A 27,523-nucleotide genomic window follows, 5' to 3' on the forward strand; every position below is an offset into this window, starting at 1 on the left:
GCGACACTTACACTTCGCGCTATTGTCCGTCCTATCCACGCAATCCACGGTAAATAATTATTACATCGGGGCATTACGACACACAGAAGGCGAGCTACCTTTTACTATTTTGTCCTGTTCTGCTGTGTTTGCGCTAACTTGACTACATTTTCACATTCAAAATGTTAGCGTTAACATAAAGTCATATAGTTGCTACACAATAGCTGAGGACAATTCTACTCCAGTTAATGAGATTCCAGGGCGAACAACTCTGTCAATGTCAAGCCGAATAACCGCTTGCATAAGGGTCAGAGGTGAACCAACACGATATGCTTAATTTGTGAGGCTCTTTCTCTTGAATAAATCATCCAGTTTCTATGAAATTGTAATCATTTGTTTGTCTGTACATATACATCACATGTGCTGATTTCCGTCCCACTTGGGTAAACCCTTCGTGGTGTGTCTTTTTTATTCTTTTTTTCTTCTTACAGTGTATTTACCACAGACAATTTGCAGTTTTCGTAACAAACAGTTTACTTCACAAAATTAATTCGAACACTAAGAACAATTTGTCTCACTAAAGAAAAACTGATTCCGTAGTTCAAAAACACCTATTTTCAATAACTTGCTAGCAAAGATGGAAAATTTACGACGTAATATATTACATTTTAAGGCGAAACTGAAGGCTATATCGGTGTCAAACTCTTTCTCTATGAAATTCTCAGCAGAGTTAATTGACGTATATACTCCTGGCGAAGGAATATGTCTGGGAACATTTAATGCCTTCCTATTCGCCTCAGCATAATTTCTCACTCGCAATTCTGCCTCCTATTCTTGTATGTGTAGTCATAAGTTTCCCGATGTATTACTGGTTTCACCAAATGTTTTTACGATGGAGAATACGATTTCTACAGCGTAAGACAGCTTTTTCTGAAAGAAAAAGTACGTGTTAAGAGGTAACAGTATGCAGCGTTGTAAAATGTGGCTTCTACGCCTCTTGAATAAGCATGTAACTTTCTCAAGTATCTCCTTTTTACATTTGTGTGTGTGTGTGTGTGTGTGTGTGTGTGGGCGTGCGTGTGTGTGTGTGTGTGGGCGCAAAATTTAAATCTGTCAGGATGTTGCATGGCATGCTACATTGCGCACATGGATGCAAGATTTCTCCAAGAGAAGAATTACTTCTTCGAGTTTTAGCTGCCATTAAAGTAGAATATAGACACCCCTTCAGTTCAGTAACACAGCATCTGTCTAACTCGAGCTAGAAGGTGCAATGAATTTAGGCGATCCGCCGTTCTGGGCAGTAATTGTAAACGGAAACGACAGAAAAGGTGATAACTTCAGCCTGGACGTAAATAAAATATTTTATCTCCAGAATGAAAAGCTTCAATGTGTAGAGTTTCCAGTTTGGTTTACAGAGAGCCCTGCAGCGACAGATGTTACTCCATTAAAATTTTATGTAACAAATTCAGATTAACTACATCCTCGGAAGTTTTTGTGCAATCACGATTAATGCCAATCGTGGCAGGAAGCATTATCAGAGGAGGATCTGGACTGACATTGTAGACTAGGTCTCATTTACCAGAATAACGACTGCACCACAGATCAAGACATTCTCTGTGCTGATGAATTATGGGATACTGCACGGTCTTCTTTGTCAGGAGTGTTATAATTTGTTATTAACTTGTTGTGAAAACGACTTTCTAACAGACAAAAATAACTAACATTTGCTGGCATTTGTGGTCTTGGGTCGCCGTCACTGCCCATAAAGCAGAGGTTGCGGATTGGGATCCTGTCTCCGGCATAAGTGTGACTTTTAAATGTGATGCTCTGTTTTTTGAGTCTTACATTGATCTTGGGTTTACAAAACGAAAAAATAAATGTAAATCAAATGTGTAACTGAAAAAAACTGACATTTCCTAATGCAGGGTCGGTCCACCCTGCGCCTTTAATACGACTTTGCTGGTAACAATTTCAAAAAGGTGTCTGTGGAGGAATGGCAGCCGATTCCTCCTCAAGAGGCGAAAGCAGAGAAGGCGGTGATGTAGGACTCTGCGATCTGCGTTCTGACTCATCCCAAAGATGCTCCATTGGATTAAGATCGGTACTCTGGGCATGTTAGTCCATTTCAGGAATGTTATTGTCCACAAACAATTACCTCACAAATGCTGCTCTATGACACAGTGTACGAAGTCTGTTCAAAAAAATTCGTAATTACCAAATTACGAAATTTTTGAGCAGACTTGGTATTTCGGAGAGAAATTCGGTTGGCATCCCTGCACACGCCTGTGTTTAGTGTGTAACTGTCGGACGTTTCATTGTTGTATATTTATTGTTCAGTGATGTATTGAGTAGAACTTTGTCTCACAGTTTGTGAATTTCGAGACGGTAAAGTTAGAGAAGTAACGCATCTGCGTTAAATTTTGCGTGACACTTAACAAAATCTTTACAGAGACAAACCAAATGACATAGGAAGCATACGGCGATAAGTGCTTAAGACATAATCGGTGTTACGAATGGCTCACACTGTTTAAAAATGGCCGGACGGAACTTAAACGTGGACCTTCGACGTCTACCGACGACGCTCATGTCAGCAATGTCAACGAAATTGTGCGTGCCAATCGAGGATTGACTTTCCGAGAGATTGCAGAATAATGTGACATTTCAGTTGAATCACGCCATGAAATCCTGACACAGCATCTTGAAAGGCATCGTGTTGCCGCCATGCTCGTCCCACGGCTCTTGAGTCAAGACCAGATGGTTCAAATGGCTCTGAGCATTATGGGACTTAATATCTGAGTTCATCAGTCCCATAGAATTTAGAACTACTTAAACCTAACTAACCTAAGGACATCACACACATCCATGCCCGAGGCAGGATTCGAACATGCGACCGTAGCGGTCGCGCGGTTCCAGACTGAAGCGCCTTGAACCGCTCGGCCACATTGGCCAGCCAGTCAAGACCAGAAAGACCTTCGCTCAGCAATCTGTAAAGAGCTTTTGGATCGCGCAAATGAGAACGATATGTTTCTCAAGAGAAACATAATTTGTAATGACGCGTGGGTGTATGTTTATGATGTTGCGACCAAGGTTTAATCTTCACAAATGGTCGGGAAAGGTTCTCCAAGACCAAAAAAGGTTCGTCAGGTCAGGTCAAAACGGTGTGTATCAATTGTGGAGGAGAGGATTACGGAGACCATGCTGATAGATTTCTCTGACTTTGAAGGATTCGTTCATCATGAATTCATGCCACAGGGACAAACTGTTAATCGATGGTGCTATTGGGACGTGTTGCGACGCCTGCGAGAAAATGTTAGGAGGATACGGCCTGAAATGTGTCGAGACAGTTCATGACTCCTGCATCACGATAACACACCATCATCTTCATCCCTGTTGATGCGTGAATGTTGCACAAAAACCGAAATCACTGTGCTGTGCTGCCTCACCCTCCGTACTCTCCAGACCTGGCCCCTGCGGACCTTTTTTTTATTTCCAAAGTTAAAAAGAAAATTCGCAGGCGGCGCTTCGCGCGATACAGCAAGTGCAGTACCAAGACTGCTTCCGGACGTGGAAACGATGTGTATCAATTGTGGAAGAGAGGATTACGGAGACCATGCACAATAAGTAAAAGGTATGCGCAGAAAAATTTTGTGGGCAAAGTTCTGGAATCTTTTTTAACAGACCTCGTACTGTCACGTTGGTATAGATAATCATCATGAACTGTTACACTCCTGTACTCAATGCAGTTAAATGTGTTCGATTCTTTCGCAATAACCTTTTCGTAAGCGCAATAGGGGGACTACACTCTTACAATTAAAAACAACCACATATCGTAACACCACCCCCTTCGCGCTTCACTGTTGGCACTACAGATGATAGCTGGTAACGTTCTCCGCCAGCCCCGGATCTACGATATTTCCGAACCGGGGCAAAAACTTGATAGTGCCGCCCCTCCCCCTCAAGCGTTTGAGATAGGATGTCAAAAATTTAAAAAATCAATTTTTCAAAAATATGTTCATTTTGTAGCGCACATCTCTCTGTATGTTCGAGAAAATGTAAGACATGTTATTTGGTCTTAAGTGTGCCAAAGTGCAGTGCCACGCCTCTGCACACAACATTCTTCCGTTGCACGTCACTGTATTTCGGTATATGGAATTCAAACGAGTATATTTTGTAATGGAAGCCATCAAACCTATATTCAGGACAGTGGAAATTAAAATGTCCAACTTAAAATGTCGAGTGGTGCCTATCCTGTTCCCAGTCAGCCGATTTGACATCCTATCCCCTTTTAGAAAAACTCACAATTAATACTGGGTGGGATTATCTGTAACCAGGAGAATAAGAACTGTTCAGAAAATGAGCTAATAACTTTCTCTTTTGTGTGACATAGGAACGCAAAATCAATAAAGACAAGAGACAAGCAAGACAGTACACATTTCTTCAATGCTAAGGTCCTAGCATTTTTTTTCTCTCTAATCGTGCTACAGTTTTACACGGCATGCTTATCTTCCTGCAAAAGAATTTATCATTTCATCAATGTTCGTCAAACGTCTTGCTACATGAAAAATTAAAATGTCGTTGTCTAATACCGAAAAAGCTGTTAATACGATTAGTACCTAAGACTGGTCTGGTTTCTCGATTTGATTATGTTTATTTTGTCGCTGTCTGCTAGGCCTTTCTAATATTGCGCCAAGTGGAACCACCCGCACGCTATTTGTTCGTTTCTTTCGTCGGTCGACTCTGAATCGAGTAATTGTACTTTCTCATGTAGCACGCGCGTCCGCGTCTTCGTATTTTATATGTTTCTGTCTGGCACATAGATAGCTAACACATACCAAAGAGAAAAGTCGCGGCCATTCTAGTGATCTCGATACTGAACCATGACGGTAATGATCTGGCACATAAATCGAATCAATGCTTAACTAAACTATCGTTCTTTGAAGAAGAATCACTCTTTGTGATTAAAAAGAGACTAATGGGAGGGATTCTTCAATACAAGCAAACGAGCATAAACGCCCTTCATGATCGTGATTCTGTTATGCAAGCGCTTGTCTGTTTGTCCTGGATCAGGCTATCCTACTTTGCACACGCTGTACAAAATATTTGCTTGTCTCATCTATCGCTACAGTAGAGAGAAGTTTTTCAACATTGCGGCGTACAAAGGCACTGCTGAGGTCGACAACGAAGGAGGATCGACTTAATGGCTTTGCTCTGTTGAACACTCGCCCTGACATTGATTGTCCTATTGACGATGAAATTCACCAATTTGCCAGGAAGAATGGGCGCATTGAAGGAAGAGAACAACATTTTTAATTTTTTAATATCACAACACGGAACTGTCTTTTATATGTGTGTAACCAATTTAAATAAAACTTTCTTAAACTTTGTATGGGACTTGATTATTTTTTATTACGGTAAAAGTAGAGATAGCTCAAGATGTCTTTAGCGCTTCCTCCTTGAGGTTTTTCTGTAACTGCCACTAACTGGAACACGCTCCAAGTAAGCAAGCCTATCATTTTCATCTATCTCATTTACATAAATAACAGGACCGAATTATACGAAAGAACACAATTCACGAAGTACCAACATCAAATTCCTATTAGGCTTACTAAAAGCAAAACGTTTTATGTTAGAAAACAGTTTTACATTTCATTCATTTGCTCCAGTTTGTCAAGCATGGGATCTAAAACTTAACTCATAACTTATTCTCCGGTTAACTTCCCTGACCCCGTCAGAATCACCGATTCAGTTATCTCGCCTTTATTCTCCGATTGGGCTTTTACGTTTCGTGCAATGCGTTTTCAGCGCTGTTACGAGCACAGAATTAAGCGGCTGCTAATTTGGGACTGTACAACTGGCAAAAATTTTGTCGTGCAAAATTTTTATATAAATTTGGAATTGTCATATTCTTCCATATAATATCCCCGTTTCTTCTCCTTCCTCGTTCTAACAAACAATCTTCTCATCACTAATTCTGTAACTATTCCTGGCATTGTCATAACTTATTCTCCGGTTAACTTCCCTGAAAAAATGGTTCAAATGGCTCTGAGCACTTTGGGACTTAACTGCTGAGGTCATCGGTCCCCTAGAACTTAGAACTACTTAAACCTAACTAACCTAATGACATCACACACATCCATGCCCGAGGCAGGATTCAGACCTGCGACCGTAGCGGTCGTGCGGTTCCAGACTGTAGCGCCTAGAACTGCTAACTTCCCTGACCCTGTCAGAATCACCGATTCAGTTATCCCGCCTTTATTTGCCGGTTAGGCTTTTATGTTTCGTGCAATGCGCTTTCCGCGCTGTTACGAGAACAGAATCAAGCGGCTGCTAACTGGGACTGTACAACTGGCCCTTAGTAGTGTAGCGACCTGGCAAAAATTTTCTGTGAAAATTTCATTTTCTTGGGTAGACCGAGAAGTTAATATGTAATCTTCCTTATATGTTATTCCTCTTAGTCGTTTATTTCCACTCTGGTAGTCTGAATCTACGGATTTTGCTAATAATTAAAACAATGCTTATCATTCGCACACCCAATCCACCACGTAAATAAACTGCGATTGGCATTCACCCGTTCTGCTTTATTCAGCTCAGCTCGTATAGCCCCAACCCTTTTTTCCTGCGGTAAAGTTTTTCTTTGTATTATTATTTCTAGATGCGATGGAGATTAGCCTGGGAGAGACATCACGGCCGGCCGAGGTGGCCGAGCGGTTCTAGGCACTACAGTCTGGAACCGCGCGACCGCTACGGTCGCAGATTCGAATCCTACCTCGGGCATGGATGTGTGTCATGTCCTTAGGTTAGTTAGGTTTAAGTAGTTCTAAGTTCTAGGGGACTGATGACCTCAGAAGTTAAGTCCCATAGTCCTCAGAGCCATTTGAATCATTTTTAGAGACATCACGTTCACTACGCACGCATTCAAAAATCATCTTATGATTCGTTTGGAAACCAACTTAGAATGTGTTCAAAAACCATCAGGGATGCGTTTCAAAATCATACAAACAATCGATAAGCCAACGTGAGCTGGATGATAGGCGCGTTGTGAAACAAGGTTTTTATTTCTTTAAGAACATGAATTTACCCCCCCCCCCCCTGCAATTGCCTCCCAGGGCAAATACCCCGTTTTGCCCCATCCCCTAGATCCTTGTCTGTTCTCCAGGCATTCGACAAACTCAAACCCTTCCATCCGACTGTCACGAGGTATATCGTGATTCATCGCTCCAAATCACTTGTTCTCAGTCATCCACTGTCTAGTGGCGTCACTTTTTACACGACCTCCATTGTCGCCTAGCATCTTGTACAGACACGTGTGGCTTATGAGAAACTGTTTGACCACTGTACCCCGTTATTTTTAGCTTCCTACGCACAGTCATTGTGGTAATTGGACTGTTGGTATCGCTCCTTCCGTCGACTTCACGCGATTTTTTTAAACCATCTCTGCAATACTCGACGGTCGCTGTTCGTCAGTACATGCAGTCTGCCTGCTTTTGGTTCAGCTGTTACTGTTCCTTCGCTTTTCCACTACACAATACTATCGTCAATAGCAGACTTGTGCAGCTTTAGAAGGGTTGAAATGTCCACGATGGATTTATTACTCAGGTGACATCCAGTGACAAGTCCACAATCGAAGTCACTGAGCTCTCGTAACCGAACCATTCTGCTGTGACCGCTTCTTCGCTGAAAATTTCCTGCGCCTCCCTTTAGACTGGCGGGTGCGCCTTTCGTGACATCTAGTGGTCAGCTCAACATTGCACCGGAGTGTCTAGGTGATTTTTGATCTGAAAGTGTTGAAACGTCCCCTTAGAAAAATCTTATAAATGACAGTGCTGGAAAACCTCTACGTTATTTGATTTTCAAACAGCTGAGCAAAACTGAACGTACTCTGACATTCACTAAATTGACACACAATATTTTTAGCGCAACGCAATCCGACTTTCAATAATCCCCACAGAAGAATGGCCTTGACTATCAATAACCTATAGCTTTCATGAATCACTTACCTCACAAAAAACTTCGTTACTCGAACTACTGCAATACAGCGAGCGCCAATACTGCCAGCTAAATAAAAGATTCTAACTACTGATAGGCATAGTTAGCAAATGAAATTTTTTGATAGAGAACAAACAATGTATTTACCTTAATAGCGTTCAAAAGTCATAATATATATATATATATATATATATATATATATATATATATATATATATATATATCAGTTCATGGCATCCAGTCTTACAAATTTTCTCTATCTGATGGACACACGTCCAGATCATCCACTCTCAAAACTCCGCCATCTCTCTCCCCACATCCAACACTGCTGGCGGCTCACCTCCAACTGCGCAACGCTACGCGCTGTTCACATCGAACTACCCAACACTACAATAGCGAATATTTCAACAATTCCAACCAGCCACAGACTGCACACAGCATAGCCAGTGATTTTCATACAGAGCGCTATGTGACGTTACCAACATAAAAACCTAAACAGCCTACTTACAGTGTATATATCGACATGGTGGTGGTACAGAGATATTGAAAAATACATGTGTGTAGTTTTTCAAATGTTGCAACACATTCCGTTCAAGTGAAGAGATAGAACTTGATCAGTTTGGATAAGGATTTAGAATTTACTCGGAATGATTCGAAAGTAACTTTCGAGGTCAGTTGAAGAGATTTGGAATATTGTTCGAGATTTCTTCACCTGCAGTAGCATTTCATTAATATCTGCACATCAGCAACCAAGTGAAGTTACAAATTGAGATTTTACCCTTCGCGGCCACGATAAATAGATGTCGTGTGACTAGGGCCTCCCGTCGGCTAGACAGTTCGCCGTGATGGACACGCCGTACCGTTTCGACGGTATTTCACATCATCGTATAAAAGCAGCATGTCTAACTTATCAGCCGCGTTGTCTGAGACGCCTTGCACGGTTCGTGCGGCTCCCCCCGTCGGAGGTTCGAGTTCTCCCTCGGACATGGGTGTGTGTATTATCCATTGCGTAAGTTTGTTTAAGTTAGATTAAATAGTGTTTAGGCTTAGGGACCGATGACCTCAGCAGTTTAGTCCCGTAAGACCTTACCATAAATTTCCGAATTTTTCTAACTTATACGTCTGTATGTGAGGAACGTTGAAGCAGAAATTACTGCCGCGCGGTCTTGGGGCGCCATGTCGCGTATTGCGCGGCCCCTCCTGCCGGAGTTTCGAGTCCTCCGTGTGGCGTGTGTGTGTGTGTGTGTGTGTGTGTGTGTGTGTGTGTGTGGTTTTTAGCATAAGTTAGTTTAAGTAGTGTGTAAGCCTAGGGACCGGTGACCTCAGCAGTTTGATCCCTTTGAAATTCACACACACACACACACACACACACACACACACACACACACGCACACAATTGCGGAAATTACTCGCCGATAAAGAACACAGTTCTTGGTAGTTCTGCAGCACATATAAGTGAACAGTCGAAAGGCTTGATACAATGATGAAGACTGGCATGAGCAAGTTTACAATGTAACAGACGATTCCGACCGATTGTCTTTTCGATTTCACAATACTTCTCGTACTCTTTTGCAAATAGTTTTAACCTCGAAATTAACAATCGTTATACCACTGCACTCGTCTTTTCTGGCGCTTTCGGTGCCATTAAATAGTATATAGTTCTATTTTAAAAAATTATATTTGCTTCAATATCTCGATCGATACACGAGTTACCATTCTCTATTACACACAAAAAGTTCGTGCTCGTTGACGTACTATGATAAGTCCCAAACCTCGTTTCGATATATGGACCGTTCACAAAGTAAATGGGGCGTTAACGCTTTAACGCGAGTCACTCTGTATATTTACACATATATAATACAACGATTTATACATGGTGTAAACGCTAACTGTTTACAACATACCACAGCGGTTGAGGTAAAGTCGAGAAGGACAAATTGGTATAGGAAACTTATTGGCTATAAACCCGGAAATACCCTCGGATTGGCCTACAAGTGCCACTTAAGCTACGGCGCATGCGCGCCGTCCGGTATTTTTGCTAAAATCGTTTTTGAACATTAAAAAATTGTTCTCCTTGTACTAGGAAAATATGAAATTTACGTGTGTGTAAATTTTGCTTCAAAATATCTTGAGTTTTATCAGTATAAAATGAACAAGTAAATCGATTTTGTTTGTCTGTCCTTTCTACTATAAAACTACTGAGCTTCTTAAGGATTAAATTGGCACCGAATTGTAAACGTAATCAATTTGTGAATACCGTTTGCAAACGTCTTTTGTCTAATTAAGTCTTTTCTTTCATTAGCCTCATAGGAAAGGTTAACAAAGTTAACGAAACGGACGACTAAGCCAGGGGAGTATGGCGCCCCCTAGACGGCCAATAATACTGACAAGAAACTTCCTGGCCGATTAAAACTGTGTACCGGACCGCTACAGAGTGAAAATTTCATTCTGGACACATCCCGCAAGCTGTGGCTAAGCCATGTGCCCGCAATATCCTTTCTTCCAGAAGTGCTTGTCTTGCAAGCTTCTCAGGAGAGTTTCTGCGAAGTTTGGAAGGTAGGAGAGGAGGTGCTGGCTGAAGTGAAGCTGTGAGGAGGGGGCGTGAGCCGTGCTTAGGTAGCTCAGTCGGCAGACTGACCCGCGAAATGCGAACGTTCAGAGTTGAGTTTCAATGCGGCAAACAATTTAAATCCGCCAGGAAGTTTCATATCAGCGCACACACCGCTGCAGAGTGAAATTTCACTCCGTAATACAGATAATATTTCCCGGATAACCAGTAATATTCACCGTCATGAGTGGGATTGAAAGGTAGCGCAATAATACTGAAAACATCAAAAACTTTTGTAAATTTTTTATGTCGTCTGTGGGCAATATTGGCACTACCCTTGACAATTTCCCACGTGCTACACGGACCTAGGAGGTCAGGTTAGGTTACGTTAGGTTTGTTCTTATTGCGTGGAAAATGAGTTGCAGGTACTGTGGGATATTGGGGCAGATGAGTACAAAAACAGGAGTATTAAAAATAATGATTCTTGTGATTTGTTGCTCAGAAAATATGGGGAACGACCGCGAAGGAAGATTTTTTTTTAAATTAATGAATTCAAAATTAACGAGTATAAGAATGTATACTGATATTTGTCTCTATGTATAAATTATTACACGAAAATGATCCTTTAGTGCACGAATTATTGCATGACACATGTCTATAACTAGATCTCAAATACTGTAAGATGAAACTGCACTTGTAAATCTCAAGTTTTTGAAAGTATTACCAGCAGCAAAGTAGCTTAGCGTTATAGACAAGCGCTGATTGTTGGAACTGCGTCTCTTTTTACTATTTTGTTTTTGATGATGAGAATATGGGCGTCCGCTGAAATTTATCAGGAAGGATGGAGGGCGAGGCAAGTGCCTATGAAACGGGACGGATTTCCAGTAAAGTATCAAACGTCGGACCATCAATAAACAAAAAGCTGTGATAATTTGTTTTTCGTTCAATCTCAATTCTCTCAACGAGTTTCCGTGAGGGATCTACAGCGCAACTTGAATCAATTTTTCATTCGCTTTCATTTCTGTTTGCAACAAAGTACAGCAATTCTCACAGCAGCACTGTGTTTATCGTCCAGCATTCCGCACCACTACATTACCGCACAATGTTATTTACAACGTAATTCTGTAGTACACGGAAAAACAGTAATATTGCACAATATTATTGGCCATCTAAGGACAGCTTATGAGTAGGAGAGCCGGCCGGTGCGGCCGTGCGGTTCTAGGCGCTTCAGTCTGGAACCGCTTGGCCGCTACGGTCGCAGGTTCGAATCCTGCCTCGGGCATGGATGTGTGGATGTCCTTAGGTTAGTTAGGTTTAAGTAGTTCTAAGTTCTAGGGGACTGATGACCTCAGATGTTAAGTCCCATAGTGCTCAGAGCCATTCTATGAGTAGGAGAGAATACTGAAAATCGCGCGCATGCTGTCTTCCCCTACGCCATCAAAAAATATTCAAATGTGTGTGAGTTCTTAAGAGACAAAACTGCAGAGGTCGTCGGTCCCTAGACTTACACACTACTTAAACTAACTTATGCTAAGAACAACACACACACACTCATGCCCGAGGGAGGACTCGAACCTCGTGCAGGAGGCATCGCGCAGTCAGTGACATCCTAAGCCATCGTGGTACACTGTAAATATTGTAACGAGGTGTAGCAAGTAAACATTTAACTTTACCGCGAATAATTTACGGCCGATAAACAAACTACGTGATTAACATTTATAGTAGTAGGCAAGGTGTGAGGACAACTTGTAACACGACTTCACATGGCTTGCCACCGTTGCGGAAATATAATACTTTTCAATAATTACGACGGAAAACTGTAATTGGCGAACGTTTTATTCAGTGGAATGCAAATTCCGAGTTCAGGCTTCAGCAGACGAAAAGTCAGGCTCTACCGTCATAGATCTGATGTACATTACGGGTTAAAGTGGTTTACAAACTTAATCGTGTATTGAAACTCGGCTGAACATCATTAACCGATCACGCTGAGAAAGCGTAAGAGTTGGTTTACAAAATTTTTACACCCACAGGTGCGGACAAAAGATCTATGGCTGCCATTTGTCTTATCTGAACAGATAGTTTCGAACGTGACTTTGTTTTCTTATAGACAACCCACTCGCATTTAACAGAAAGGAGGTCGAAATCGCTGTCTGTCCATCCAGATTTAGATTGTCTGTGTTTACCAAGTTATCGGCATTAACGATCTTTATGTTCACGTACGCTGATGACGGAGAGAGAGACGAGACAAATTATTGTACTGTGTGAGCACTTGCGCTTGCTCAGCTTTAAATAAGATGGAAAGTTAACTCAGCGTCCGGACACAAGGTTTTTTAAAAAAAGATGTCACATATTTCTATAGGAGGTAGCACTGGTCAAAATTAAAATAGAAGTTCCTATAATTATATATCCAGAAACCAATACCTGTTGAGATATGGGTCGTTTCAGATGTGACAAGTAATGTATAGTATTTCCAGGAGAGGCATTGTTTACTAGAGATGAGATAGTAAATTACCAAAATACGCATGTGTGGGCAGATGCAAATCCTCCAGAAATCACGAAGGTGATACATCAGGATGCATGGAACTAAATTCGTTAGATTTATGGCTATGGGGACATTTAAAGGCATCGGTATATGTCCAGTCCTCAACGTGCAGACTTTACAGGAAGGTATGACCAATGCATGTGACATAGTGCGAATGGAGCCAGGAATATTTGAAAGAGTGCATGATACACAGCGAAGAAGGGCCGAAGGATGTATCAGGATGCATGGTAACAACATGCAGCACTGCCTATATACTGAGGCGATAGAAGTCATGGGATAACGATATGCACATATACAGATGGCGGTAGTATCGCGTTCACAAGGTGAACTTCTGTTTTTATATTCATCTGCCCTAATATCTCACAATACCTGCAACTCACTTTCCACACAACAACAACAACAAACCTTACCTGACTTCCTAGATCCGTGTAGCACGTGGGAAATTGCCAAGGATAGTGCCAATATTGTCTACAGACAGAGTTGGCAGAGCTGTCAGTTGTATTCAGATGATGCATGTGAAAAGGTTGCCGACGTGATTGTGGCTGCACGACGGGGAGTAACAGACTCTTAACGCAGAATGGTAGTTAGAACTAGCCATATGGAACATTCCATTTCGGGGATCGTTAGAGAATTCAATATTCCTAGATGCACAGTGTCAAAAGTGTGCAGGGAATACCAGATTTCAGGTATTACTCTCCGCACGGACAATGCCGTGACTGATGGCCTTCATTAACGATCGAGAGCAGCAGCGTTTGTGTAGAGTTGCTAGTGCTAACAGACAACCATCACTGCATGAAATAACAGCAGAAGTCAAATTGAGATTTACGACGAACATATCCGTTAGAGCATTACGGCGAAACCCGGCGTTAATGGCAGCAGACGACCGACGCGAGTGCCTTTGCTAACAGCGCATCTCCTGCAGCGCCTTTTTTGTCGGTGAAGTTGGGTTTCAACCAGTATATATACTCTAACACATACACACACACACACACACACACACACACACACACACACACAAAACACACAAAGGGAGCACCACAAAGGAATTATCCGAATGGGATGGAAATCGGTAGATGTGATGTACATTTGCAGACAAACAAATGATTACAATTTCCGAGGAGCTGCATGATTTATTCAAGAAAAAGAGCTTCAAAAATTGAGCAAATCAATAACGCCCTAGCCCGCTTCTGACCCTTATGCATGTGGCTATTCGGCTTGCCATTGATTGACAGAATTTTATTGTATCCTCCAGAGGAAAATCGTGCCAGATTTTGTCCAGTTGGTCCTTAGATTGTGAAAATCCCGAGCTGGTTGGAGGGCCCTGCCCAGAATGCTCCAAACGTTCTCAATTGAGCAGAGATCCGGCAACCTTGTTCGCCAAAGTAGAGTTTAGCAAGTATGAAGAAAAGGTGTAGAAAATCTCGCCGTGTGTGGGCGGGCATTATATTGCTGAAATGTAAACCCAGGATGGCTTGCCACGAAAGGCAACAAAACGGGGCGCACAGTATCATCAACATATCGTTGCGCTGTAGGGTGCCGCGGATGACAACCAAAGGGGTCCTGCTATGAAACGAAATGACACCCTAGACCAATGGTTCTCAAGGTGTGTATCAGGGTGCGCCCTGTGATATTTTAGAAAAACTTACGCCCAAATATAAAAGGACATATAGCTACTCAATTCTATCCATTTTACGATACGGGACAAGTCCTTAACTTTTGTTGAATAGTTTAGTTTGGTTAAGGAAATTAGGCAGCTTATTCTCTTTGTAAGTGCCGACAGGATTCGGAACGTTTCATGGCGACTGTCTTCTCTCTTTCGTTGCTGCTAATCTTAGCTATCTAACAGTAGCGGCTGTTTGGGAACTGGGCAAAGGTATTCCAAAATAATGAGTGAAAAGAACACCGTAATTAATTGTTCTGTTCTTACATTAACGGATGCGTCAGTAGACCAACTACGACTTCGCTTTCTGTATTCTTTTGACTTTCGATTAGAATGACGTCCTTCGAGCTCTGTTGGCAATAATTCGTCATTGGATCTTAATTATTTTTAATATTTAAAATTCTGTCAAGAAGACGGGTTTTTTTCTACTTTGCTGTTATCATTCAGAAACAAAGTGGCTATATAATCTCGACGTCGACTAAGAGGGACTGAAGAAAATCGCAATAAAACTTAAAGAGCCGAAAACACAGCAGCACTTGCATGTCTGCGTTGTTTCAAGTGCGCTGTCTGTCTTCGTCCACGCGTCAGCGACGGGATTTCCCGTTTAGTGTAACAAGTTTGTCCGTCGCCTCTCATTGCACCTGTAACTTTAACGCCTCAGCCATGGTACAAGAACTATGTCTTCAACAAAAAATTTCACTGAGTCACAGCTGTCCGATCTTAGCTATATTGGATCGCAATTAGCAATCTATTCCGCACCCGCAGCTGTGTTTAATGCAATACAATGGACTTTAGCTCAGTACAAAAATTAAAGGCTGCAGCATTCCCCTTTTTTCAACCGCTTCAGTACGGGCTTCTAAGTATCAATCTGAATTCTCGGTTCATAGTATTTACCGAATATCGTCCTCGTCCTCGTATACTTTCATACACAAAATTAAAGTTTCTGCGTCTGCCCACGAGATACCAGGAAAACTGCCTCGCTTGGCTGATGTACTGAAAATCGGTGTAAAGTTATATGCCGTTATCACGTTGGGCTTGTAAATCATTTAAAGCACGGAGACATTTTCATATGCCTTGGTGGTTAAAATGTGCGCTAAACAGTGACAGTCCAAATGGATAGTAGTACTTGTTATATGAAAGATCATGAAACCAATTACATTAAAATTAAGCTGGTTTAGACTTGTACACAAGTGGCTTTAGAATGAAAGAATCCATAGCGTTAATAGGAATGATGAATTGCTGACAGCTCTATGCTCGATATGTACGTCGTTTAGATGTTGACATCTTAGCAAATGCAATCTGTTCTTGCTGCATGTATATAAATGTTCACTCATCGAAATTATGTGCCTGGGGTATGGTTGAGTGTCTGGTATCTTTATTATAGCTTTCCTCTCTTCTCCTATTTTATTCTTGGGTACCGGTACTATTGGATATATTATCATATGCAGCATGTCTCTTATTTTTGGATCTTTCGATGCTATATGCGAAGCGGAAGGGTTGGGGTAGAGTAAATACGTTTAATCTTTGATCCTCAGACAAAACCCAATATTTTTAGAGTTTTTGGCAGACGTTATAACATTGCTAACCATTCTTAGGTTTTGTCTCATATAACGTCTCGATAAGGGTCACTGCAATACTGACACATGTCACATACTATTTTTATTTGTGAAGAGTGACCAACAGGTTACAACTTCCTTTGCACGCAGAAATATCACGTCTCATAAGTGTTCCTTCTCTACTATATACGAAATAAATAAAGAAAACTGCAGGACAGGTACAGAAATCACTGACTTTACAACTGTGGATAGTCACATAAAGGAGCACCTTCAGAATTTCCGAACGATAAGGTAATTAGTGGTGAAACGGAATTCAGCTAAGCAATCAGCATAATTCTGGCGCAAAGATAATTTGATCGAAAATTATACTTTCACAATGCACCGAACGAAGTAGTTGCTAGAAGTACCAGATCATATAATAAACTGATGAAGACAGCTCTTTCCTGCAACAATTAGCGTTGTGTACTACAATAACAAGCACACCCAATCAGTTTGAACTGCTTTCCATACAGCAATTTTTTTAAGCGCAGTTGCTATTTTCACTTCAAAACAGGTAATTTAACTCTCAGAAGTGACATATATTTGCTTGTAAGCTCACTGAATTAGCCGGTAATTACAATAAATAACTCAGTAACCTTCTCTCATACAGGAAACAACCTATTGCCCATCTAAAATAAGCACTTCTGTCACACCAGTAACTATCTTTTGGAACTAGCATACAATTTGATTGCTAACTGTTCATGGATAGCTAGTATACGTTAATGGTTTCACTTTAGTTTTGTTTGATTGTGTTAAGAAAATATTACCAGATAATGTTTCATTTCATGTAACAGATGTAACTAAAGTATAACCAATTGTCAGTTCTCTCAGCACATATATTTCTATATGGTCTTGGAATAACATATTAGTTATACCGAAGGAGGTATCAAGCTATAATCGGAGCAAAGTGGTGCATAAAGCAGCAAGGGGGTGTGTCACTTGCTACGTATTACACGTACTTGTCATATACTTTAATGCTAAACATTGATTTCGTGACGTTAAAACAAGTGATAAACGTTGAATATGCAGTCATTGTAATATAACACAAATTAAATGCTCGCGTTCACTTTCGTAAATTCTTGGTGTGAAGGACATGTAATGACTAACTCAGTGGTGTTAAGACTTCTACGCGATTTACAGATATAGAACGTTGTATTATGGAAGTGATATCTAATGTGCGAAGGATGTAATACAAGAAATGCGACAATATTAGAATAGATACGACGAAGCATTTCATCAATAACATAGATACAAGGTTTCACTGCCAGAGACACACCCCTCTGCAAAATTGCTGTTCTCAACAGAAGTAAATACTTTCACAAAAAATTAAATACGTGATATGAAGTTTTGATTACATATTAACGCACACTTACCTCTTCTACCTTCCCATTAACGTCAGAAATAGTCGTTGATAAAAACAGTTTTCACCGTGCGTTTGGGCGTTAGTCTGTACAGGACACACGTCCACCCTCTGAAAACTAGAAAAGTGAATGAAATCATTCTTCCTCATCTCGTGCCATAAGATATTGTAATTAATTTTGTTGTTAAATTAAAGCACATTTTTCTTGTCTATTAACGTACTGGTATGTAAATCATAGACACATAAAATATTGGTAATGTATATATATAGCGAATTGTCGACTTATGGAACACGCTGCCGTTATCTAAATTAATTAAAGAGCTGTACGATGGATAACAATTTGAATTCCTTTATTTTATAGGTTTTATAAATCAAGCAATAACGTAGTGCCATTCCCTTGCAAATGTTGGTGAACCTGTTCGGGTTCGAGAAAAGAATAGCGTTGGTACAATGACGGTGATGAAAAACGCGCGAAACGTATCAAATTTGATGTGTTTATGTATTTTTTAGAGCTTACAGTGGAAGTCGGCACTGATCATGCAATTAGAAGAGAGAATTGTAGAACTCGGCCGCGAAAAAGATATCGCTGCCTTGTCTGCATATGTTAATAAATTGGGTATTAAACAAGTGAGTAAGTTACCAAATTAATAGTGATACCCTTCTTGGGGTTGTCATCGATATATTGTCAGCTGATATGATAATACAACTTGGACATTTACTAGTCACATTAAGTCATTGTGAATTGAATACACTGCACACTGTACTGTCTCTAATTCAACGGATAGGGATTTAGAGTTTACTTTGTAAGCCTGCAAATTGTTCCTGAACCATTCAGTACTGTCATTGTGTTTTTCTCGTGATTGGCTGCACTTAAATGCATGTCATTCGAAACAATCCTATTGTTGCCTCTACCACACTGGTCACCATTGATATTTATGTCCATGCCATCACAGCTGTCGCTCAGACTGGGAAAACAAAGTCGAGCTGATAAACAACAGCCTGTGTTGTAATGTCAGTTCACTAAATTCGTGTAGGCCGTTGGTTAAATATTTTGGAATTCCGCGTCCGCTATTCCTGTACATGCACTGCCTCCCACATTTTTGGTTAATAATACGAACTCGCTCAAAAGAAACGACAGCATATACTGAATGAGCACTGCTAGATACTAACTAAAAAGCACCTGGATAACACTTCCTTAATCATTGCTCAGAAAGATATTGAATGTTTTTCATGTACCTTCTTATGGTGTTTCCATCAAACCCGAAAAATGCGTGATAAGCACTAGTTTTTGAAGACATCAATTATATGCCTTCTTATGTCTCCTAGAATTTCTCCTGTTCAAAAGTACCTTTCAGTACCTCAGGGTTTCCATATAATATTAAAAATACGTTAATTAGCCTTCTGTGATTAGCTTCAGCTTCTAACACAAATGAATGAAACAAATAAACAACCTCCACAGTCAAATGGCTCTGAGCACGATCGGACTTAACAGCTATGGTCATCAGTCCCCTAGAATTTAGAACTACTTAAACCTAACTAACCTAAGGATATCACACAACACCCAGTCATCACGAGACAGAGAAAATCCCTGACCCCACCGGGAATCGAACCCGGGCACCGGAACCTCCACATTGTGTGTATTGTTGCTCACATTTTTTTATCTGCATGTACTACACTCTGCAAGCCACTGAATTGCAGGGGAGACGGTATCCCACATTGTACCAATTATTACGATTCTTCACATTCCATTCACTTACGGAGTGCAGGAACAATGATTGTTTAAATGCTGCCTTCAGTGCTGTAATGGATCTAATCTTGCCCTCATGATTGTTTAATTGCCGCCATCTGTGCTATGATGAAGCTAATCTTGTTTGATTTTAGCTGGTTCTTGAAAGTATGATTTCTCATGATAGTTTACGTCTATTTTCAAGAGTCTGTCAGTTCAGTTTCTTAAACATCTCTGAGACATACTCCCATGTGTCAGACAGACCATTTGTGCTGCTCCTGTCTGTGTTCATTCAATATCCTGTTAGCCCTATTTGTTATGGGTCCCATACACTTGAGTAACATTCTAGGATGGGTTGCATGAGTGATTTGTAAGCAGTGTCCTTTTTAGACTGATTGTACTTCCCCAGTATTCTACTGTAACCAAAGTCTACCACATGCTTTATCCATGACTGAACCTATGTGATCATTCCATTTCATATCCCCACAAGTGTTACACCCAGGTATTTGTATGAAATGGCAGATTCCAACAGTGACTCATTGATATTATTGTCATAGGAAACTAGGTATTTCATTTTGTGAAGTACGCAATTTCACTTTTCTCAACATTTAAAGCAAGTTGCCAGTCTGTGAACGACTTTGAAATATTATCGAGATCTGACTGAATAATTGTGTAGCTTCTTTCACACAGCATTTCATTATAGTTAACTGCATGAGGTGTGAAAAGCCTGAGCGTGACTATTAAAATTGTCTGTAAGGTCATTAGTATATAACATGAACATTAAGAGTCCCGTTAAACCTTCTATTGATGACTCTCCATCCAAGATAACGAGCTGCATCCTTCCTACCAAAAAATCATCAGTCCAGACGCAAATTTCATTTGATACCTGATATGATTGTACTTCCACTAAGAAACGTACATATGACATTGAGTCAAATGCTTTTCGGAAATCAAGAAATACTGCAGCTATCTGTTTGTCTTGATCCAAAGCTTTCAATATGTCATATGAGAAATGAGTGTGTCATATTTTGTTTCAGATAATTGATTTTTTTTTTTTTTTTTTGGGAATACATGTTGGTTGGCACGATGGAGGTCATTCTTTTGGAGGTAGGCCTACTTCATTATGTTTGAGTTCAGAATATGTTCTAGGAAGCTACAACAAATTGATTTCAAGGATATTGAATGGTAGTTTCGTGGATCACTTCTACAATTCTTCTTGTAAATAGGTGTACTCTGTGCTTTCTTCAAACTGACCATAGTTATTTGTTTAGGGAACCTATGTAAATTATAGTTAAGACTAACTGTGAGACTTTTCTTCTAACTGGTGGAGAAAAGAAAGGAACACCATCTCATTTACAACACCAAAAATGTGTTGTGGATAGGAACTTGGTGTATTATCTCTGTGGAGAAATCCACAAATTCAGAATGGAAGTTCAAAGCATATCACATGAAAATAAATCATACGACATAGCCAGTTGTGAAGAACAGAAGTAGCTCATTGCTTGCTGTTGATATTTCCGTACGTGTTTTATGGAATATAGGCCTAATTGTGATATCGCGCTGTGATGTTGAATGAGACTGTCAGATTAAATGAAAACACCTTCTCAGTGAAAAAAAAATGGGTACGCTTACATGGTAGACTTTTTTATTAATTGAGAAAATTTTATTTGGGTTTTCAAGTAAGCTGAATCTTGATTATAATAGTTTCATTGCTGGCTAAATGAACTATTTCTGCTTCTTGGATACATGATGACAGATTATTTATTTATAACAACAGTATATTTGTTACAATATCAGTTATGCACGTGTGATTCAGTTAGGTCATTGAAATGAATAAATAAAACAGCTACATAAGTTATACAAAATGGAACTAACACAAAGAATTGACTTTGCAGGTAACAAAAGTTGAACTGTCATTGAAGTACTTGTACTAAAACTTAGTGCAATTTATTTTGGAACTATATTAGATTCTTGTAAAGTTGAGTTGGAGTAGGAAACTGAGGGATTGCAGACATTTGCTAGATTCCTTCTTTATCAGGGTTTGGCACCTTACAAGGGAAATACCCCATCACCCCCTCCCCCCCCCCCCCCCCCTCTACCCCCATACTCAGATATCTACATCTATACTCTGCAAACCACTGTGAGGTGCATGGCAGAAGATACGTCCCATTGTATCAGTTATTATGGTATCTATGTTCCATTCCCACAAGTAGTTCTGGAAGAATGATTATTTGGATGCCTCTGTGCGTGCAGTGATTATTCTTCTTATCCTCCCAAACCCTGTGTGAGTGATACATAAGAGGTTGCAGTATATTCCTAGAGCAATCACTTAAAGCCTGTAAACTTTGTAAGTAGCCTTTCGTGGGACATTTTACGTCTATCGTCGAGAGTCTTCCAATTTAGGTCCTTTAGTATCTCTATGGCACTCTCCCGTTGATTAAACAAACCCAGTGCTGCCCTTCTCTGTATACGTTCAATATCCCCTGTCAACCCTGTCTGGTTGAGGTCCTACACTCTTGATCAATATTCTAGAACCAGCCACATGAGTGGTTTTTAGCAATCTCCCATCTATCAGTGACTGGCCATATGTGATCCATTTCATACCCCACGAAGTGTTACACCCAGGTATTTGTAATACTTGGCTGATTCCAACAGTGATTGATTGATATTAGTCATAGGGTACTACATTTCTTTCATTTTGTGAAGTGCAAAATATTACATTTCTGAACATTTAAGCGATTTGCCAATCTCTGCACCACTTTGAAATCTTCTTAAGATCTGACTGAATATGTATGCAGCTTCTTTCTGAAAGTACTTTATTATAGGTAACTCCATCATCTGCAAAAAAACCAGATTTTACTATTAATATATCCTACAAGGTCATTAATATCTAAAATGCACAGCAAGGGTTCCAACACACTTCGCTGGGGCACAGCTGAAGTTACTTCTACATCTGATGATGACTTTTCACCCAAGATAACATGCTGTGTCCTCCCTACCAAAAGTCCTCAAGTGGCAAAATGGCCCAGTGGATAGCCCGTTAAAAACTGAACACGAATCAAGCATGAAAATAGAAAGAATGTGTACTGAACTGTGAAAAAAGAAGCAAAACCGAAACAGTGACAGTTTCAAGGTCAAGGTGTGCAACATCAAGTCAATTTGAACAGCCAGGGAGGGCATCGTGATTATGTGGTGACGGTGTTGGATTGCGATGGGGGAGATCAGTGTTCAAATCTAACTTGTGCGTCATTTTATTTATTTATATCTAAAAACAAAGATGATGTGACTTACCAAACGAAAGCGCTGGCACGTCGATAGACACACTATCGATGCGCCAGCGCTTTCGTTTGGTAAGTCACATCATATTTGTTTTTAGGTATATTTTTCCCATGTGGAATGTTTCCCTCTATTAATTTTATTTATTTATTTATTTATTTATTTTTTCTCACAAAATTATGAACTTTCTGTCAGGTCATTGACGTGTCTATTCTCCTTCTGTAGTCTTGGCAGTTGCCATACTGTACACATTGTCATACTGTGCAGTGGTTTAAGAATATGAGCCGTGGTAAGACCCGCTAATGACCATTGTAGTTGTGCGCCCTAAAACCACCGTGGTAAGACTATATTCTCATTGCAAGTAAATATGACAAATAGTGAGAACAAGTGACAAACAGCATAGACCTCTCACAGAAATGAAAACCGAACACCAATCTCTGTCTTCGCAGTGTCGTAGCTGTTCAGATTCACTTGATGTTGCTCATCTGGAGTTTGAACCATTCAGTGTTTAGATTTTCCTTCTTTTTCACAGTTCAGTACACCTCCTTCCTATTTTCATGCTTTATCTGTGTTCAGTTTTTGATGAGCTATCCACTGGGCCATCTTATCGCAAAATGTGAACTGGTCATGTTGGGGAGTTTCCCTTGTAAGTATCATACAAAGAAAAGTATGGGGAAAATACCATAGACTTTGTGGAATGATGCCAGAAGAATGTTGACAAAAACGTAAAGTGGATGATTATATTGCATCAGACATATTTCATAGTCAGTAATAGTATCCTAGATAAATTAAGAGGTGTGTGGAGGCTTCCAGACCCAGTCAGCACCTGAATATTGCATTCAGCAATGGAAAAGTGATACAAAGAGTCAAAGCTTTACCTACAAGTTAATGAGGGGTAATTAAAGCTAGGAATGAATGCTGGAGGACACTCAGTGTAATAAAGAAACTTTGAAGGATCTTGGAAATGTATGAAAACAATTTGTTTAACAGAATTTGCTCATTGCTATTCTCCACACACAGTTGGGTAGTACCAAGCAAGGTGTCAAGTAGTTAAGACACTGCCTGGTTCACAAATCGAGGCTACCACCAGCTTGAGTGCCTCTCCTTTCCCAATAGAGTTAATACTTCATTTTTAGGGCAGTCAGTGTCTCTGTTGATGGGACATTAATTACTAAACTCACTGTCCCTTTACCATTTCTTGTGTGGTGTACATATGCAAATATGTACAAACCTTAAAAGTTCATAATACATTGCATCTGTTCTTCATTACAATAAAAGGGAACGGGCAGAATCTGGGAGGGGACATTTTAAGTTTTCTCTACAGCTCTTACTGGTGTTTTCAAACACCGACTTCTGTAGCCCCTTGGGGAAAATTCCACTTTAGACACATGACAGACAATTGTGAAGTGTTTTCAAAAATAATGCCACAAATGTTGCTGCAGAGTCTTGAGCAGCTTGCAGAAATATGCCTAACACACATTTGCTCATTCAGCACCCTGTATCACCTGAAGCATTCATCTGCTACCATTGGTTCCTTATTTCACTGTATTCTGGATCCTGTCTCCTCTGTATAATTTTGACCTTAATGGTTTCAGGCGTTCTGTTTATGTCTTTTCGTTTTCCTCGTTGTGTGGCCTCCAGAAAACTAGCAATATTTTGTATGTATTACAATGTAAACCTTTTAAGGAAATGAACTCTGGGATTAAAATCATTTAGCCTACTGATTGCACACTCTGATTATGATCGGAGTGTGATTAACAATCCATCAGTACGATTATCTTTGAAGTGTGTAGAATGGAAAGTTGGCAAATGCCAAGTGCTTAATATTTTACATGATTCAATGTCATTTCTTCAAATTCTGTTATTTACGAAGAACCTTGGCCAGGCCTCTGTGCTTTGAAAGTCTTGTCTTGTGTCTTGTAAGTTTCTGAAAAAAACAGAAGATTGTGCTACCACCCATCAGCTTTGACTGACGATGTAATCAGAAAAAGTGGACAACCCTATTTCATGTTTATACAGTATGACACCTATGATGTTACTCGTTAAACATGTGAACAGATGCAAATAATATGAAAAATATGTAACTGCAGGAATAATGTGAAACTCAGCAAAACCAAGCAAACAAAATCCTCAGCAATTAACGGAACCACAATAAAGGACACCTAAAAAAAAAAATACTGGTATCGGAAATTTCACGTGACATGTAAAGCTAAAATGAAATCTTCGGTACCACAAAACTAAAATTCATGCATGTAAGTGAAATCGAAAATCAGACCTCACCATTAACAAACTCCCCATAACTTCCTAAGAAGTTACATTAACACAAAATTTTGGTACACAAAAAATTATCCACATAAATACACATACCATATATACTACAAAAAAGTAATAATAATAAAAAGTCAGCCAGCATAAATATAGCGATCTAGTGATGGTAAAAATAATAGGTCATCACTGAAACCTTTCAAATAGCCAATCGGGACTTCTCAAACCAGGAATCCTTCCAGACAGAATACCATATGTTGTCCTGCTGTCAGCGTCAGTTACATTGGTTCTGGGTCTGAACTGCAACAACTTGATCAGTCTTGTACCTTCTCTACGAGTGTAACACTACACATAGTTGGCAGTTATACCAAATAAATTTAATTGTGATAAACATGTTGTCGCCAATTGCAACATACAGAGACCTGTTGGTGATCTTGTTGTCATATCAAAATAACTCACTAATAAACTGTCACAAACTCTCACAATATTATCCTCACAAACAACACTCAAGAAGTCGAATGAATTGCTAACAGCACTCGTGAACAATTTAGAAATAAACATCCCACACTAGAGAGCATCACTGCATCCACCAACACGGTCTCTACAGACTCAGTTTATTTTCGTATACCGTGTGCCACCATGACAACATAACACAGTTACCTCACAGGTGAAAGCAGACAGGTGGTTCTGCCAGTTTTGACTGACCTTAAGTGTCTAGTCATAGGAAAAAAAAAAAAAAAAAAAAAAAAAAAAAAAAAAAAAAAAAAAACAACTTCGAGTTTGGATGATACCTGTTGTGAAACTAAGTGTGTACATTTGTTTGGCTTTCTGGGAACTACACCCTGGTCCATCATACATAAAATGCATGTCTTAAGTTCTTGTCTTGAGTAATGCTACATCAACAACAACCAGGTGTGAACTGTAAACGGTGGTAAACCTTATGGTAGGTACATCAGTTGATTGATTGATTATTGTTTTTAGGTAATGGCACCAACACCAACTACTGTGTAGTTGGGTAGTCGTTCTAGAAAGACATTGTGATAGATCAGTGCTACACTACAATTTTTCATAGATGGTGTGGAACATTTAGAGAGACCACACAGCACAAGAGAAAATCAAAGAATAATACTAATTTGTTAGAAGTAAGTTAAAAAAAAAGCCCTAGGTATTATGTGCATATGTTTTCGTTTAATCCCCATACAGTGCTTTTATTGATTGCATGTTGCCACTTGTACATTATTTATATGATGAGAATCAGGTGTTGCTTAATTTTATCTGAAGATTTAATTTCTTTGGATGATCTTAAGTGAGATTATTAGCTAATAAATTTGAAAATACTGAGAAGATAAACATTTGATTCTGATTGAAACACATACAAGGAGCTTGCTCTAGTAGTAGTTTTGCACAGTAGTGAAACTTGGCAAACTGAAGTGGTGAGCAGGTGTGTCCCCCTCCCTCTACCCTGCTACTTAAAACGGAGCACCTACAGACTTCTTTACAAAATTATACTGACCCTTCCACAGCTCTTTTTTAAATCATTGATGATGCAGTGTGCAGACATGTCCAAGGAGTTTTAATTTTTCACTAAATGTGTTAACACAGTATAAGAGTACAAAAAGTAGCAACTAATGTAACTAACACTTGAATACAAAAAGTGGTGGGATTTGTAAGTTGTGATGATGAGAATAAAAGATTGCCAAGAGTTTACAATACACTTTATCTGACTTTGAGGCAGGATGGAGGTGGTGTACTTAGTGAGAGAAATCATTGGAATTCTTTTTAGGAGCAGGGCTGGAAAACACAAGAAAGGAGCACGTTATGAGGTGGCAATGATAGTATTGTAATATTACTCCTGAAAGCAGGGCGTAATGAGTAATCACATAGAAAATGTCACACTTTAGCTTATTGCAGAAAAAGTAATATGCAATGTCCGTGTTATTTACAGTCTCAAAATCAGAAATCTGTACAGCTGTAGGTATTTTACGTGTGAGGTAAAGGTGTCACATTCTGAGAAGGATTTCATGACAACTTCTGTGTCATATTGTTGTGTGATTACTAAATTAGTCTTTAATAAAGAAGATTGATACAGTTTATCGTTTTTTTTGAGAGTGTGTGTGCATTCCAGAATGACAGAAATTGATTTTGTGAATTTGGAAAAAAAAATTGTTTCTTGGAAATGATATGTGTTCTAGTTGTCCTATGGAAGACTAAAACATTATTGCAATAAACTTAGTTACAACGTTTCTAGAGACTGGACATACCCTCACAATTGGTTCAATTACAGCAGCAGACAATACAAGGTGGTATCCAAAATTTTCGGGACTGGTGCTGCCCTGTGGAGTGGCATTCTGCTGGGAGGACGTGTTGCGTGTCCACAGTGATTTCCGTAATACTCTGTATTTGGTGTGTGGCGATTTTATGATGGATCCGTGAACAGAGCAGCATGTATGTATCAAATTTTGTGCGAATCTCGGGAAAAGTGCTACGGAGACCCTTGCAATGATTCAACAAGTGTTTGGTGGACAGAGCGTGAGCCCCAAAAAAGCGAGACAGGTGAAGAGCAAAGTTAAGAGCATGATCATTATT

General features: G+C 39.8%; 2 protein-coding genes across 3 annotated transcripts in view; one reads left to right on the forward strand and one right to left on the reverse strand.

Annotated features, from left to right (window-relative positions):
- Positions 1-17,788, reverse strand: part of LOC124782755 (protein hu-li tai shao) — a 421,012-nt gene extending 403,224 nt beyond the window's left edge. For both annotated transcript variants that reach the window (XM_047253968.1, XM_047253970.1), the window contains exon 1: positions 17,684-17,788. The gene's annotated coding sequence lies outside the window, so the exon portion shown is untranslated. The remainder of the gene's footprint in view (positions 1-17,683) is intronic.
- A 342-nt stretch (positions 17,789-18,130) lies between these two features.
- The window catches only part of LOC124799730 (Fanconi anemia group I protein-like), a 278,348-nt gene continuing 268,955 nt past the window's right edge, over positions 18,131-27,523 (forward strand). The window contains exon 1 of the mRNA XM_047262946.1: positions 18,131-18,297. Within this exon, the coding sequence (XP_047118902.1) occupies positions 18,208-18,297 (90 nt within the window). The 5' untranslated portion in view covers positions 18,131-18,207. The remainder of the gene's footprint in view (positions 18,298-27,523) is intronic.

Source organism: Schistocerca piceifrons, chromosome 1 (assembly GCF_021461385.2).
Source record: "Schistocerca piceifrons isolate TAMUIC-IGC-003096 chromosome 1, iqSchPice1.1, whole genome shotgun sequence".
Lineage (NCBI taxonomy): Eukaryota > Metazoa > Arthropoda > Insecta > Orthoptera > Acrididae > Schistocerca > Schistocerca piceifrons.